This window comes from Lactuca sativa, chromosome 6 (genome assembly GCF_002870075.4).
Source record: "Lactuca sativa cultivar Salinas chromosome 6, Lsat_Salinas_v11, whole genome shotgun sequence".
NCBI classification, from domain to species: domain Eukaryota; kingdom Viridiplantae; phylum Streptophyta; class Magnoliopsida; order Asterales; family Asteraceae; genus Lactuca; species Lactuca sativa.
In genome coordinates this window covers 75,865,123-75,883,726 of record NC_056628.2, presented here as the reverse complement: position 1 = coordinate 75,883,726, position 18,604 = coordinate 75,865,123, and the positions used below count along the sequence as shown (strand labels likewise).

Genomic DNA, 18,604 nt, shown 5'->3' with positions numbered 1-18,604 from the left:
ATTAGACTTTCGGGTTCTCCGCGGAGATGACGTCATTCCGCAGAGGTCCGCGAAGGGTCCTCCGCGGAATGTATGCCTATAGCTGGAAAATTCTAGTAGTACAACTAAATTTAGAAATTAACCCCAATTTTTTGTCTATTTGCACTATTTTCCCTTTTAAAAAATTCACTTTAGCCGGAATCTTGTCCACAAGCATTGACCAAACCATAGCATTCACTTTTGTTGGGACCGAGTTATATCACAGTGTAGGAGAACCGGCCCGAGCTTTCCAAATTAACTCGATGACCGAGAATCCCTTGGACAAGACAACGTGACATTTTGGAAAATCTCTAACATATAGGTACCTTGTACTACAACATTGTAATTTAGTCATAATAGAATATGGTTGCAGTTTTGTCATTCTATTTCTATTTGGTATTGAATTTGAAATACCTAAAATTTGCAAAGAATGAGAACCAAAAGAATCGATCCGGTTTTTAGGAGAACTGGCCACACAATCCCGAAAACCAATGTTATTATAATAAAATTGTTGTTAGATTAGTTGCTACAATCTTCAGTGACTAGTTCACTACAGTTTGTTCGGATTCTCATTTTTCTTTTTGCGAAAGTTTACATATACCAATCGAGTATCATATACTATGTTGCAACAACTACGTACAGACTTTTTTGGCTAAGGAATAAGAGATATAGCTGTCGACAAGATCTCAAGTACATAACCCTCATACATAATAAATGACGAGAAGTATAATACAAAGAATTAAGAGAAGCACTAAAGGCGTTATTACAAAAAATCAAAAAGTGCTAACTGCGTTGGTAAATATAAAAGCTAAAGTGGTTAGTTCACTTCATTAAATATATTCTATCTATAGAATTAAAAAAAGGCATGGATGTGAAGGTAGGTTAGAAGTGCTAATCATACAAGAACTTTTCAATACACGATCATTACAAATGCATGTGAATTAGTATAATGAATTCGAGGCCAAGAGAGTGTTTGGTAAGGAAAGCGACTTCCATGAAACCATTCTTATAAATCAAATCAAGCCCTCCCTTCACTGTAATTTTCCTCACCGAAAATGGCACATCTTCTGCTCCCCTTGGCTCTTTCCCTCCTCACAACCGTTTCACTAAGTTTGCCAACCACCAACAACTACTGGAGATCCATAAGACCGAACCCTTTTAAGTTCAGAACAGAAAAATTCACGCACTTCCAGTTCTACTGGCATGATGTTCAGAGCGGTTCTAACCCCACCTCCATCACCATTGTTCGACAATCACCAGTCAACACCTCCAGACCCAACGGATTTGGCCTTGTCAACATGATCGATGATCCATTGACAGAGAGACCTGATATCAATTCGAAGTTGATAGGGAGAGCACAAGGGATGTATGGGCTGGCTTCGCAAGAAGAAATTGGGTTATTGATGGCGATGAATTTTGTGTTTATGACAGGAAGGTATAATGGGAGTACTTTAACGGTGTTGGGGAGAAATCCGGTGTTTCAGAAGGTGCGAGAGATGCCGGTGATAGGAGGAAGTGGGCTTTTCCGGTTTGCAAGAGGGTATGTTCATGCGAGCACGCATAACCTGAATACCACAACAGGAGATGCCATTGTCAAGTATGGCGTGTATGTATTGCATTATTGAATTTTCAAGTTTTAATTATCGTGTTAACCAATTAATAAAATCATTTTTATAATTTTTTGTAAGAAAATTTCCATGTTAAACCCAAGCATAGCATGTATGAGCTGAAAATGAGCGTGTTCGACACGGAGCGTTTAGAAGATGTTTGAAAGCTTCTAGTTTCTAGCGTTTGACAATACGTTCCGTTTTGAACAGAAAACCTCATTTGGCACTACAAACTTATAACATTTAGTTTAAATAAAACGCTCAAAAATTCAAAAGCTACTTCATGTAGCGTTTAACAAAACGCTACATACTATCCGCTACATGTTACAAGCTACAAACTACCCGTTACCAGCTAGTTTTGCCGAACACGTCCAATGTCTTTTGTTTTGTCTGTAATAAGATTATAAACGCCAACTAAACCAGTAAACCACCGAATACCTTTGGTATGATAGGATTAATTAGAGCCTTTAGTCTGGATTACTAAGTTATATGTATACATTTTCAGATAAGAAAAATGAGTACGTACACCGCCTACTACAAATAAAAGCCTTCTAATAAAAAGGCAAAGCCTTATACCAGTTAATTTTAAACTACCGAGACATTGATTATATTAATTGGTTAAGGACGTTTGGTTTCAAGAATGTTCTTGCAAAGAATGAAATTTAACAAATAATTGAAACCTAATTTAATATCTTATGTGTTTTGTTGACACAAAATGAAAAGTAATGACATAATACGACCAAAATATTTGTATTGATTTTTATAACTTATTATTACTTTTAATAAATATTATAAATTTCCATTTAATGAAAAACTGCATTTACTTAACTCTTGGCTTATGTTTTTTTAATTAAATTTGCACAGAGAAATAAAGAAAAAAAGATAGCTTTACAAAATGAATATAAATAACTACACTTAATATAGCAATTAATAGGATCACTTTTCGTACAAATTTAAAGAGTTGAATAATGAAAAATAAAATATGTGCATGTGCACGTATGCATCTTCATGTGCGTGAGAGTAGGCTTATGAGCATAAACATAGGCATGAGTTTGAGTCTGGGTGTAAGTGTGAGTGTGAGTGTGGGTAGAGTTATAAGCATGGGTAGAGGTGGGGGTAGGGTAGGTTTGGGTATGGATGTAGGGTAGGCATTGGTGTAGGAGTGTGTGTGTGTGTGTGTATATAGATGTATATGTGCGTTTGGATTTGGATGTGGATGTCGGTGTGGTTGGGTGATGGACATTAATTATAATCAATTGTATTGGGATCACCACCCAACTTTTTGGAAAAGATTTTAGAAAACAACACTTCCATTCGACAAGTAATGAACTATCCATGATCTTTCATATGGTTAGGATTTGCGATTTTCTAAAAGGGCCAAAGTAATTGTGTTAAATGTATCATGGACATCTGGAATTAATGTGGAGTATTCTGAATGAAGCTAGAACATTCTGAATCAAGATGAATCATTTGGAAATACTCTGGGCTTTTGGTATTAAGGATGGAGCATTTGGATAATGCGTTCCTGGCATGCCAAATGTGCTCCATCCCTATAGAGAAAGCCAAATGTGCTTTTGGCTAAGCCAAAGGTGATCCAGTAAGTCAAACATACTGCTAGTTTGGCAAACACGTTGCTACTACCTTGGATTCTTTATAATGTGTTGTTAATCTTAGAATGCATTATGGAGAAAGTGTTGGTACCTACTAAATGCACTCTTGGTCTTCAAAGATGTAACGTACGATTTTCAAGAGTGAATTTTTCATTTTAAAAATAGAATAAGCACCCGTTTTGATAAAGTTACAGTCAAGTCAATCCCATTTGTTCGTAAACCATAATTCAAAATTAGAGTTATAAGGAAGAAAATGTGGAATCTCTCATTGTAAAACTATTGTTGTGTGTGTATAATCCCGCATTCGCAATCCAATAAACACCTGAAAAACATTTAGTCCATAACTAAACCATAAAGCTTAGTGAGTTCCTTAAAATATCACATACAACACATAATAATAATCAAGTATGGTTTATCAGCAACCCTAGGGCTATTAACATTCCTAAATATCACATACAACATAGTAGTATAAACATCTATGGGTTATCAACAACCCTAAGACTATCAGTAGTCGTATGAGCTTCAAGCAACCCTATGGGTTATTAGTAACCCTGTAGGTTATCAGCAACCATGCGAACTATCAACAGTATGGGAGTTATCAGCAACTCAAATACATATATAACAACAATCAGTAAATAAGACTCAGCGGACTATCCACTACTCAAAGACCTACAGAATCAGCTACACAAACCTCTTAAACCAATCACAAGCTAAACCTCAAACTACAGCTCAACACCCCTCTAAGTTTGACTAAAAGCCAAACCAATCAAAAAGTCAACGGTCAAAGTTAGTCTCAGCTAACCTCCACGTCGTAGACACCCATAGGCTACGTGTGTGGTAGTTACACGAAAAAATAGACGTTGTGACACTAGTCTCCATGTTGTGGTAAGCACACGTTATGGAAATCGGGCTCTCACAACTTAATGAATTAATATCTTAACCCTTAACCCCATGAACCACAAATCTCATATCTAAAGCTTCCCAAGGTCTAGATGGCAACTTTATCCATTAAGACATCCGAATTAGCCAATATCTCAAATCTTAATCTCTTAATGGTTGCACCAAAGGCATGGACACAAAATAAAACCATGAAATTCTCTTTCTAACCACCACCATGCTCCAGAAGTCAAATATGGCACACACAGGTTATGGAGTTTACTCAAACTCCAAGAACAAGAAGATATATACCAAAAAGCTCATAAAATGACCTACAACTAGCTCAAGAGAATTAATGAGCAAGGTGAAGACTTTATACCTCCAAATGACTAGAAATGTGATGAAGATGCAAGATCTAAGATGGAACCAAGCACACAAGCCCTAAAATGAACTCCTTCTTCCATGCACCTTCACAAAAGTGGCTTCACACATTCAAGACACACATATAGAGGCTAGGTTTTGGATAGGGTATGATCTTAGAGGATAGAGGTTGCCAAATGAGGAAACCCTAAGACTTAGTGCCTTTAAATAGTTTATAAACTCAACTATTTAGCGTTTTGTACCAAACCAACCACCATGTCGTGGCTAGGGCCTTGCCATGTCGTGGTGCTCTATAAATACGTGTTCCTTAACTTGATGTCACGTCGTGGTCCTTAGTCACCACTTCGTGGCCAACACAAAATCCTCAAAAATTAGGTTTATATAAAATAAACTTCGAAGAAGCATCCTAGGAAATGGATGTTACAATTATCCCACACTTAAATTAGATTTCGTCATAGAAATATACCCTTACAAATTTTTCTTCAAATCCCTTATGTGTTTTTCCAAGTCTACTTTATTCTACATGAGTCAACACAACCCAATGCACCAGCATATACAACAACCATCACAATGATTCCAAAATTGGGTGCATAAGCCATTTCCTAGTGGAACTTCCAAATGGTTGACGTCTTGCCCAAAGTAACACTGGAACAATACCCTAAATAGACAACCTCTTATTGGCATAAAAGTCGTAACAATCCTCAGCAAGGAGCAGGCGACTCTACGAAGAAAAAAACACCAACACGCCGCAACTAACCAACACCAAGAGGTACTCAATCCTTAATCATATTTTGACGACTTCTAGATCATGCATGACTTCCACGTAGACAAGGCCACGCTACACATCAACCAATGTTGACCAAAAGTTAACAGACTCAACCCATCTAAGATTTTATGAGCCTCACGTTTTCTTACTAATAACTAGGTAATAGAGTCCACAACCAATCGTCGTAGCTGACAACCTCACATGCATATGTAGGAGTGAAAAATAAACAATCAAAGGCTAAATTCGCCCACACATCCACTCGGGTCCAAAATTCCTTTGTACAAAAGACCTCAATTACACACCTAAGTTCCTTTCATGTCATGACTAACCAACCAATTGCACAAGCATAACCATGTTCAATACAAAATCTCGTTTGACATTTAAGCTCCAAAATGGATCAGATGCACAACTATCTTCCAAATCATTCAATAGACTTACAAGCAGTTGGATCACTGGTAACTTATCTCACACGAAACCTTCTCATAAAACGAACAAGGATCCACAATGAAGAAACCCAATAATGAACTACTAATATACAACCATGACTTTTCCAACAAGTTACATTCTATAAAAGCTAGATAAAAACTAGTCTTCTACTGAGCAATAAGTCGTAGGTAAAATCCAAAATGGTTCAGGACATGTCATGACACCGTCCAGATGTTAGCATGAGAAGCTCATGGTTCCTCTCCATTATTTCCATCAACCAACCACAATCAATAACACCCCAAACCAGCTCACAATAGGCCTATAGGTACACGACTATCCCCCTACCGAAATGCAGCAATCCAGTCAACATCCCACTCAACACTTAGCAAACACAACAAGAGACATACAATTTTATAACAAACAATCCTTCCATATTATGGGCTGCCACCAATAAATCATTAGAAAAAACATGGTTGTACGCATCCAAAAAATAGGATAGACGGTTGAATACTTGCTCCAACTTGGAAACACAACATTCCACACTCCCCATGATAAAACACAATGCGCCTTAGGTTGATTGTGTTCCTTCTTTAACATAACCTTATGCAAGGGTGATGTACCAGTGGATTGAACAGAATGAGGAAACCCAACCGTTATTAAACCACCATCCTAATAACAAAAGAAGATCCCACACCTTAAATAATGTTGAACGGATTCTACAAATGCGTAATTAAACCAATAAACTTTCAAATTCACAGAAGAATTCCAAAATTATCCAGAATTGTTGCCAACACCCTGGTCAAATCAAGCCAAAAACCAACCCAGCCGACACATGATAACAAAACTAGAACCTACATAGGCCATTAGCATACCTGAAAAACTGAACAACACCGCTCCAACATCCGAACTTCTAATAACCAAGGGTACTTACCAAACTCAAGCCCAATATGCACAATAATTCCATAGCCAACAATCGAGTGTACATATACATAGAGACCAAGATATACATCTTACAAAACCTGTCGAATGGTTGATGCATCAATTGCACCTTCAACTCGTGTTGGTCGGAGACCGTTAAACGACTCTCAGATGCTGATGAGGAATGAAATGACCAATCCATTGGAAATGGATCGAAAACTAAAGTAATCCCGCACATACTGAGCAAAGCCAACATAAAAATACTCTTGTCGAAATCAGAGGTCGATCGATAGATTAACAATTACCCATCTCAATCAAAGATAACCAACCCATACCGTGGGCTAACCATGCCCTCTATATCCGATGCATGACTCGATCAGCTCAAAGCTCCTTTATCAAAATCCCTAGCGCTTCCGAAAGGAACTAATGACCTTAACAACTTCCTTACCCATGTGATTACTGATGCGATGAGAACACATGTGTTGTTGAAGGTATAAGCTTGACAACAACTTGCTTTTCACTTTAAATCTAACCAATCCTTAAACTCTACACAACCATGGTGAACTCTGACCGATCCTAGAGAAACGTAACATGAAATTTCCTAACCACAAGCACTTTGATGGTAGCCCACTTTCCTTCTCTTATGTAGAAACAAACCTAAACCAAAATCTATCATAAATTAACTATATATTCCTTTAACCCATTATGATGAAACCATAAATTCAGACCGACCAATGATCCTCCAAGTAGAATACCGAGTTATCCCCCACTTAGTGTTCGAACCATCATCAACTGACGTCTACAACATTAAGCCGCAGAATGGCTCAACCAGATATATGCTAACCTTGACTCTCAGAATACATCACACAACACAAGATGATCCTTCAAATAATAACAAGTCAATTATAAGGAAACTCCAAATCTTATATGGACACCTCATAAACTTTCCTCAACATTATAGCTTTAAAATCAGCAAGGACGATCAGTTTACCACTTGATGAGGCACCCCTAGAACTAAACCTTGCTCAAATAAAACTTATAGAAAATCCAATAATAGAACTTACAAGCCCATCATAACATTATGACTCTCTATCTATCAGAGGTGCCTGACTCTGCACCTGCTCATCAACCTCGTGCTAGTTCTACACCAGAAATCTAAAAGTCATAAGCTGAATCTCTCTTTTCCCTTCGAATATGGGATGTTGGAGAAACATAACTTATAACACTTAAAAATGAGAAAGTAAAATTTTCATTTTTAAAACAACCAGAACACCCATTTATCATTTACTAAAACACTTAAGGTTATTTCATATTAAACAGTTATCAGAGTACAATCCCAAAATCTCAAGGTTGCAGAAAATATAGGTGTATTCGCTACAATCAAGTCGGACCTTTCCCATTCGAGTCGGACATACCTGAAATGATAAACAACTACTGTAAGCACAAAACTCAGTGATTTCCCTAAATACCACATACCATACATTACATAAGAGCCATACATAACATACTTATCCAACATTCAATAGGAGGTGCTATGTGCCAACCATAGTCTTTCCATTATGCCATGAGTCGTATCATGGTATTTCTTTGCCAAGTCGGGGGCCAAAACCCTGGGTCTTACAGAAAAGTGCCAGGAACCACCTCCGAATCTTCCATGCAAGCATCACAAAGACAACTAGCACACAATCTACAACTAACTAACTACTTAACTGCTAGAGTCCAAACTATGGTCTTGAATAAAGAATTGCCAGGAGGCACCTCCTGGTATTTCATACAAATGCCAAGGGTTGCCCCCTGGTCTTCTTATAATACATAAACCAATAGTTCGACGGTGGTGCCTTTGACCCAATAGTATAGAGAGGAGACTCACCTCCCACAGATGAATCACACTGATAGTCCCTGGCTTCTGGTCCCACAATTCCCGAGCTATCAATATCAAATACCACCCAATTAACATTTGGGTTCCAATCCAAATTCAACAATCCATTCATGGCGTAAAAATACCATATTACCCCTCACCTAGTTTGGTCCAAGACTTAGGCCCAAACTTAAAATCCAAAAGGCCTACAAACCAAATAAACATCGAAAGTCCACTTATGGAAAATCGGGCCCAAAACTTTACATTGGCCTTGCCCTAAAGCCCAATAACTTTTTCCTAGTACAAAAAACTTTTTCATATATGGAACAATAATGCCCCAAGCAACCAAGCCCAAAAGATAGGCCAAACATGCGAGGCCCAACAGACCAAGTACGCGGGGCGTACTCAGCAGGTACTCGCAGGACACTCTCTTGGAGGCTTGTACGCTAAGCGTACCTGCTTGTACGCCCAACGTACTCACCCTTTTCAACCCAAAACTTGATTCAACACTTAATCCCTTAAGCCAAAAGTTCCAAAACATAGATCTCACTTCCTTGAGCTCGATTATCACGTAAAGTTGCTAACTTTACCCTAATGCATGGCTAAATGAAGCTCTTAAGCTTAAAAATCACTTAATAACTGATTTAATGCATGCATGTGAACATAAATACCATAAATCTTGCACCTTTATGTTTAAGGAGTCCAATAGAAACTCGGGTCTAAAAGGACAAGCCCTCAAAACGTATAAACTATTCCATCAACCGAAAAAGAACCAAAAGCATAATAGAATAAGCTATAAGGAGATCTAAACATCTACAAGCCAAGGTTTAAACTTGATACCTCAGAAATCTTGCACAAAAGATGATCACTCTAGATCCAAAGCTTTCTCACCAAGCAAGGCAACTTCAAGCTTCTCTTCTTCCTTCACAAAGGCAACAATGGACACAAAAGTCTTCTTAATAGCACCAAAACACCACCAGGAGGCTAAGGGGTAGATTTATGGTTTTAATTGGTTTGGGGATTGGTAAAGTCACCATCCCTAAAGGCTTAAGATGCTTAAATAGGGTAAAAATGCTCAAAATTAGGGTTTTATGTGTCCCTTGTACGCACAACGTAATCCTAGTAGGCCTAGAATACGAGGTCGAGGCTTCACGATCCTTCCTCCTCTGAATGCTAAGCATACTCCAATGTATACCCAACATACAACTCTTCGCACCAATACACCCCACGTACACCCTATGTACGCCCCGCGTACTAGGGTTTCCTTTTAAACCCTAAAAAACTCCAAAGGCCATAACCTTTTCGTTATAAATATTGTTTCGACGATCCTTATCTCCATGAAAAGATTTATAACCTTTTCGTTATAAATCTTGTCCCGAACAAAATCCAATTCCCATAAAAGCCTGCTGCCATTTTACCAAAATACCCCTTAGCTCCAAATCCAAATCCGAACAACCTAATCGGCTATATTACGTCACTCGAACCTAAATGGGTAACGATTCGGACATTCGTTACAACTCTTCAACACTTAAATTAGATTTCATCCTCAAAATCATTACTTACCATTCCAGCATACCATACAACTTGAACAACAAAATCACAACTCCTACACGTACCACAACCTTCCCAAAGGCAACTGAACCCATCCCTTGCAGAACTCTCCAAACCCGATGAAGAACGAATCCTTAATCCCATGCAAAAAACCACTTCTATGATCCTCAAAACCTGAAATCTCAAATTGGTCTGACTCCCCGACATACCACCCACACTGAACCACTACCATGCCAAATCCTCATTGAATTATACACTTAAACAAAGCGCTACCAACCCTAATTATCTTGATGCTTCCATTCGGGACAAAATAACTCACCATATACTAATGAAGAACACTTATACTTGAAACCAAGAACAGCGGAAACATTCCGAGGCGGAGGACGTCATGTACAGTATCACAAACAATGAATAATAGTAAACAAGCAACAACATCATCCATTGCATTAATAATATAATTTCATACATGTGCGTTCTGTCAAAGTTATAGACACCAAAAATTTACATATCAAAATATAAGATGAGTCTTGAACGAACTCCATCTTCTCAAAAGCCTGGCACCTGTACCTGTCTAGTGGTGACCTGAGAGTACAAGTTATTTTGAAAGCAAGTATCAGCTTAATGCTGGTGAGATCATAAGTATATTAATGTCTGAGTTTGTATGAAAACATTGGTAAAATGTTTCTGTAAGATACTTTTGTATAATGTTTGGACTCTCCTAGAAAACCCTATGTTTCCTACTAACTGTAGCCTTCTGCCAAGGCATCTAGTGTCTGTGCGTATGTCTCTTGATAGAGTGTGTGTTTTACCCAATTCAGACTATCATTAACCAAAAATATAGATTCTACATTACCGTGCATCGTGTGAAAATTCACGAAGTGAATGTTAATGGGAAAAATGAGATAGTACTATGGTGTAGTGTCGTACGACAACTGTACTCATTACCTTAAGTCTAGGGTAATCTTTATAAGTACCATAGTATTAGTAATAAGTGACTACCTCTATACTCCTATTGCCTTATTTGAGGGATAAGGCCTAATGTGATGGCTAGACCCCAGGCTAAACGCTCCACTGTTAAAGGGATTTTGGGACCTTTACACGACGCTTGCCTATATGCAAGCCGTGAACATCCACATTACTATGATCATGTATACCCGATATAACTACCACAATGCGTTGTGATTCATCGGTATAGTTAGATCCTGAACTGGTTCTATGCTATAGCACCTAGTGATGTTTGTCCTATTAAAGTGTATGTAACCGCACTCATGTAAATGAATATATGTAAACGTACTCATGTAGTGGGGTGTGATGCCAAAACATTTCCCTGGTATGGGGGCACCAGTCCCCATATGTATCTTTCAATCTTCTTTCCCTCTGAACGAATCATGCTGGGACAGAGGGCCACCAGTTGACAAAATCTGGCGGTGTAGGCGACTATGTTAGAGCCCTTCATGGTTAGGCTCCACAGTTCTTCGTCCTGCTTTTGGATCTCGCCCCTCGGGCAATATTCCTTAATCATGAGGTCTTTCAAAGTTTCCCAGCCCATCGCATTAGCCACTATAAGAGTTAGTGACTTAACATGGCCGTTCCACCATGTTAGGGCTTTTGTTTCAAAGGTGCAAGCAGCATACTTCACCATGCTCTCCTCGAGACAAGAGCAGGTTTCGAAAACCGATTCGGTTTTCTCGAACCATTGCGAGAGGGCAATGACTCCGCCAGTCCCTTTGAAGGACAATGGCTTGCAGTTCGTGAATTCCTTATAGGAGCACTCTTTCGAGCGCACATGAGCTTCAACCTGAACCGACTGAACAGGGGTTCCTCCTCCAGTAGAACCAGATGAATGATATTGGGCCATGGCGGAAGCCACAGCCGCAGCTACGGCAGCATTTAGAGTTGTCGTGTCGAATTGAGGAGTAGGTGGTTGTGGAGGTGGAGGAGGTGGTGTTTCGTTATTTGGGTTTCTCCTTGGATTTCTGCGAGGCGGCATCTTTGATCTATAAGTTTATGATGATGAAAGCATTGATAAGAATTTTAAGGAAGAATTGATGAGAAAGACTCATGGACTAACTCCCCATAGCCCAACAATACAATTGAACGAAGATCTAAACCAGTAGATGATTATATTTGGATATTAATTCCCATATGATTAGGTACCTGTCAATATTACTGGTATTACTGATGTAAGGAGTTCGGGAAAAACAGCCTACAGTAATAGGCCTTACATCAACCAAAATGGGAAAATTTTGACAGAATTACAACCTAACCAAGACCTAACAGGCCTATGATTTACAAGATAGGAAAATAGACCAAAGTTTTACATAACTAGGTTATATCCAAAAAGAGGAGTTGATAAGGATCTATCGGCGACGAGAACTGCCAGAGTGAGTCCTTGATCCTGACAGAAGGTGTTCTAGGTCCCTCATACGCCTATCAGCCCTTGCTTGTTGAGCTCGAAGTTCTCTGACTTCAGCTCGCGTTTCAGTGAGTTCTCTCCGAAGAGCTACATTATGGAACAGTGTCCTTTCATGAGCAGACTCTAGTTGGCGAATGCGGACACTATTAACACCAGTGTTTCCATCAATCTCCAAGATTCGATTGACAGATGATTGACCCAGTATCGTTTTCCAAGAAATCCTACGAACCATGATGGATAAGACTCTGTCAGCAGATCCTCCATTAGTAAGGTTGTAGAAACTTCTGTCCCCATTGTAGGGAATGGGTTGACCTTGTTCATGGCTCCATGTATTCAAGTTTGTTGCCCACAGAGGTGTGGATCCTTGAAATACTGGTCGGGGGTTGTTATTCGGAGCTTAACCTACTTGAGGTAGGTTATTGACTTCGGGCTCAGAGTCAGATCCATCCGAGCAGCCATCTGCTTGATGATCATCCAAAGGGATTTGATGTTCATCATCGGACTCTGCCTCCAGCCATCCAGCATTTCCATTGGGTGGAAAGTACGGGTCGCCATGATGAAATCCAACCATTAAAATCTACGCGAGAAAAGGGATATAAGAAATAACTAATTTAGACAAACTAGCTAAGATAATTACAGTAAGACCAAATATCCCTATGGTATTTCTTTATGGTTGTGTTGGTAAGTTTGTAGACTTGTTGCCACATCACAACCATTCTTGGGCATATGCTAATCACTCCTCGAACCAGCATAGTTGATCAGGCTATGCCATTCCCAAGACTGACCATATATCCCCAGGCTTACTTGTAATACTCAACAATCATAATACTTTTGTTCTTGTCATTGCGACACTGATTTTAGTATGAATGCAGGCACGTAATACTTACTTAAATATTTTATTATTTAAAAGTATAACTCTTGGACAGAATGTTCTGATCCCTATGTATTTATAGTTAGTATATCTTTTATGGGTTGATATACTCAATTCACTATAAACAATGCTCTGATACCAATCTGTCACACCCCAAAACCAAGAACGGCGGAAACGTTCCGGGGCGGAGGACGTCATGTACAGTATCACAAACAATGAATAATAGTAAACAAGCAACAACATCATCCATTGCATTAATAATATAATTTCATACATGTGTGTTCTGTCAAAGTTATAGACACCAAAAATATACATATCAAAATATAAGATGAGTCTTGAATGAACTCCATCTTCTCAAAAGCCTGGCACCTGTACCTGTCTAGTGGTGACCTGAGAATACAAGTTATTTTGAAAGTGAGTATCAGCTTAATGCTGGTGAGATCATAAGTATATTAATGTCTGAGTTTGTATGAAAACGTTGGTAAAATGTTTCTGTAAGATACTTTTGTATAATGTTTGGACTCTCCTAGAAAACCCTATGTTTCCTACTAACTGTAGCCTTCTACCAAGGCATCTAGTGTCTATGTGTATGTCTCTTGATAGAGTGTGTGTTTTCCCCAATTCGGACTATCATTAACCAAAAATATAGATTCTACATTACCGTGCATCGTGTGAAAATTCACGAAGTGAATGTTAATGGGAAAAATGAGATAGTACTATGGTGTAGTATCGTACGACAACCGTACTAATTACCTTAAGTCTAGGGTAATCTTTATAAGTACTGTAGTATTTGTAATAAGTGACAACCTCTGTACTCCTATTGCCTTATTTGAGGGATAAGGCCTAATGTGATGGCTAGACCCCAGGCTAAACGCTCCCATGTCAAAGGGATTTTGGGACCTTTACACGACGCTTGCCTGTATGCAAGCCGTGAACATCCACATTACTATGATCATGTATACCCGATATAACTACCACAATGCGTTGTAATTCATCGGTATAGTTAGATCCTGAACTTGTTCTATGCTATAGCACCTAGTGATGTTTGTCCTATCAAAGTGTATGTAACCGCACTCATGTAAACGAATATATGTAAACGTACTCATAAAAGCGTAATCATGTAACACATATCTATGTAATAGTATAGTAATGTACTGTAATGTTCTGCGTGTGCTAGCTGTAACAAATGTTCTCTCTCTATCTAGCAAGTATTGACTCATGAATGAACTGACTCATTGTATGTTTCATTGTTCTAGTAATAATAATAGTCTCCTCTTGTGCTACCCCTATGGTAACTTACTTGTGATGTATCGGTACGTATGAACATGGAAGTATACCCTTGCTACCCAAGGGTAACGAATGAACTGGAAGGACCTTTTATGATTGTATATGTACACATGATATATAACTAATATTTAAACGACCTTCGGACGGGTACCCGATATCCCACCAGACCACATCTCAAGCGTGAAAAGGAAATAGGGCGAGCAGGCCTTCCTAAGTTTTTAAACATTGCTTATATAACTATACATACCTATACATGCAATTGATAATAAGTAAAACAGAGTTTAAACAAATGTATTTGGTAAGTATAAGAACTTGTAAAATAGTTTGAAGCAAAACAGTTTGATAAACAATTTGAACAATAAGGAAATCACTAGTTTTGTAGTTATTAATCACATGTGATTGATGTAATAACTATAAGTATTTGACTTGTATCCCCCCCCCCATAAAGCATTTAAAAACATTTAAATCATTGGTTAAGGGGTATGAACTCACCTGTAGATGGTGGTTTGGATGAACTGGACGGTGTAGGATTGTTAGGTGTCAAGTGAGGACTTGTACACACACTACGATCCTAATAAACATATAATCACACATATATGCACTCAATTAGTCTTAAATTACTAATTGATAATGTTAAGACATCCTAGAACATATAAACGCTTTATATAAGTGTTATAAGCCCAAAAGGATTGCATCTAAGCTATTGTGGGACAAGGCACATGGGTTTAGGGTTCCAAAGGACCCTATACTTGAGTTTACTCTCCACATCACCTCACACATGGAGTTTACGGTTGTAAACTCTTGAGTTTACGGCCGTAAACTCCCAAACTTGGTGGTATTTTGTGTTTTGAAGTTCTAAATGATTCCTAGAATTATTCCAACTTGGTGGTTAAATTCTTGAAAGGGTTTAAGGCCTAGAAACACTCCTTAGAGGAGTTTACGGCCCCAAGGCCATTTCCTTTCGAGTTTACGGCTGTAAACTCCCTTGGAATGGTGTTTTTGTTGCTCTCAAGTCCCTTAAACATGTGGTATAGGTTTTAGACTTTTATTCCAAGCATATGAAGGCCTTAGGCACACTTTGGTGCCTTTGATTGATGTTCACGGCCCAAGAACCTTATTAGGGCCGTGAACTCATTTTGAGGGGTGTTTTTGATGTGTTTTGGTTCTTCAAATAAGTGGGAACAATTCCTAGTAAATGTATAAGGCTTTAGGTGCCTTAAAAGCACCCTTTTGTCCATGATTTTGGAGTTCACGGTCCAAGATTCTCTTGGGCCGTGAACACCCAAACATATGTGTTTCTTGGTTGATTTCTTGTCCCTAATACACTTCTATACAAGCCCAAAGTAGTATCATATCATAAGGGAAGGTCTAGGCCTTGTTTCAGGAGTTTATCGCCCAAGAACACCTTGGGGAGTAAACTCCTAAATCTAGTGATTTAGCCATCTAAATCATGTTATAAACACATAATAAGCTTTCTAACACTACTAGAAAGAGTTACTCACGTTTTGGTATAAAAACCCGAAGATCCGTGAGAGAGAAAATGGCTTTTCTCTAGTTGGAAATGCGAATAATGAGTGAATTTGGTTCAGAATTCTATTTATAGTCCTGAGATATTTTTGGCAGAAAATACTTTTATTCCAAAAATGATTTCTAATATAACAGAGTGTTGGAATAACAGTGTTGCACTAAACCCTAGTGCATCCACTCTCCTGAAGTGTAAACCCTGAATTACTCAAACTTACGCGAAAAAGTCTGAAAATTAACTGTGACTGCTATAACTTCTATTGAAATGATATGGTTTGTACAGAATGGAATTTTCAGGTTGTCACACAAATAATACTTCGAGTAGAAGATTCATCCGTGCAAAGGTTAGACTGAGAGGAGAGCTATGCAATACGGTCAAATCATTTACTCTGAGATTATTTAATCCAAACTACAAGTGAATTTGCATTTTCCCCAAATAATAAGAGAATCCACACACAAATCCCAAATAAATAATATCACCCGACTCATCATATTGCCCCTAGCTGTTTCCAAAAGCAGTCGAGAACTCCTCGGTGACAACTTACCTACCAACTCTCTGATTCATTGGATTCCTCCCAGTTCCTGAGTCAAAAGAGACACACAGTCACCCCGCACAAATTCTGAAAGAAAGCCTCATCAATAAATAATTTCCCTAGTTATCTCGCCACCTATGGCTCTAACCGATCATATCAACCCGACAAACTTGACGCAACCAAATCTAATGCTAAAAGTGAATGCTACTTAACCAATCGTAGTCTTATATCACACCCAGTCTCCAACGACCTACCACTTTCCTTATTTCATGTGTTGGGTTGAAGATCTGCTAAAGGGTTGCGTCATTGGGCTCGGCTATTAGTCCAATTGTTTTGTACTCCGGTTTTGGGCCTGTCCAACCGAGAGCCTTTTAGATTTATTATATAAGTATATGCTTGCATGCATATTAGGTTATCGATCTAGAGTATAACGATAGTATTACAAATTTCTTTGATCGTTCTTGTAAACCTACTAATCCTCTACAGTTGATGCTCTTAATCGAGCTCTTCTGAGGGTTTTGTTTTAATCATTCAACTAGTTTGATTCATTCTTAACTTGTTCTTTATTTTCGTGTTCTTGCTGTTTAATACTTATTTACCTATTTAAGATCTAATCGATCTTCAAGATTAAGTTTTAATCTCATCAATTGGTATCAGAGCAGGAGGCTGTGTAATCGATACACATCTTTTCTGTGAAAAGGTTTCAATTAGGGTTTTTCTGCAATTACTGATATTTATTGAGCCGTCATCTCATTATTGACGTATCTTGATATTTATTGTTTTGCCCTAATCTGATTTATTACAAGTCTGATCTTTAAACAGGTTTTTTTTTTATCATAATGGACGAGTCGCAATCAAACCCCATCAATATTTCCAACAGCATCGGTTCAACCACGAAGATTCCAATCCTATATACCCTTGATTATGAAGTCTGGGCGCATCACTTCGAAGACTACGTTATAGGATCTGAGGATAATGGATACCTCATATGGGAAGCAATTATCAATGGACCGTTTTCTCACTCTGCAACGTCAAGGATTATCAAAACTCAAAAGGAGTACAATGATCTGCTGAAGGATGTTAAAGATATTGCGCAAGATGAAAAGGATAAATTCCAGTGCAATATCAAGGCGTTAAGATTGATAAGATTCGCCCTTCAGTCCGACACCTTCAGGTTGGTCAGCTCATGCACGACGGCAAAGGAAGTTTGGGATAGACTTCGCGAACTGTACTCTACAGACGAGGATCTTGAACATTCTATCCAAACCTTGCTCTTATCTGAGTTTGGAGAATTCAGGCAAGGAGCCGAAGAAACTGTGACCCAGACGTTCGATCGCTTCAATCATCTTCTCAGCAGGATGATCAAGCATGACATCGAAAGAAAGCTTATCGAGCATAAGGTTACGTTCTTAAATGGTCTAAGGTCAGAATGGAGAGCAGTGGTGTCAACAGTTAAAGCCCATGAGCAGTTTAAATCATACTCTTTGGCGAAACTGGTGGGTATTCTCAAGTCCCAGGAGAAGATTATGCTGCAGGAAAAGAACGTTGTTTCAAGCCTAGGTTCACTGGCCCTCCTGTCAAAAAGTAAAGTTGTGATGGAGGATGAAGACCTCAACTTGGAGGAGTATGACCTCACGTCTGAGGATTATGCTATGATGGTGTCTAAGCCTAAGAGGTTCATTAAGAAGAGATTCCCCAGCAACAAAAACCAAAACTGGCAGGGGAGTTATAGCTCAGAAAAGTTTAACAATGAACCAAAGGTTGAAGAGCCCAAGAAGGAACCGAAGGCAGATGGTAATTCTGGAGTAAGCTGTTACTACTGTGGTGGGAAAAACCACTATGCTAAGGATTGTGTCCTCAAAAAGATGGCTGAAAAGGATGAGGAAAAGGATGAGGAAGCCTTGTTGCAGAAAAGGCTTGATGAGATGAGAAAGAAGAAATCTACCGCTTACCCTTCCATGA

The 18,604-nt window shown here is 38.7% G+C and overlaps 1 protein-coding gene across 1 annotated transcript; it reads left to right on the top strand.

The window, feature by feature from the left end:
• The first annotated feature begins 991 nt into the window (after positions 1-991).
• On the top strand, positions 992-1,695 carry LOC111890211 (dirigent protein 22). Its single transcript, XM_023886362.2, has one exon. The coding sequence runs from the start codon at positions 1,074-1,076 to the stop codon at positions 1,641-1,643; it is 570 nt and encodes a 189-aa protein (XP_023742130.1). The 5' UTR covers positions 992-1,073; the 3' UTR covers positions 1,644-1,695.
• The last annotated feature ends 16,909 nt before the right edge of the window (positions 1,696-18,604 follow it).

Coding starts and splice junctions, on each gene's coding strand:
- LOC111890211 (XM_023886362.2), top strand. CDS start 1,074: ATGGCACATCTTCTGCTCCCCTTGGCTCTTTCCCTCCTCACAACCGTT.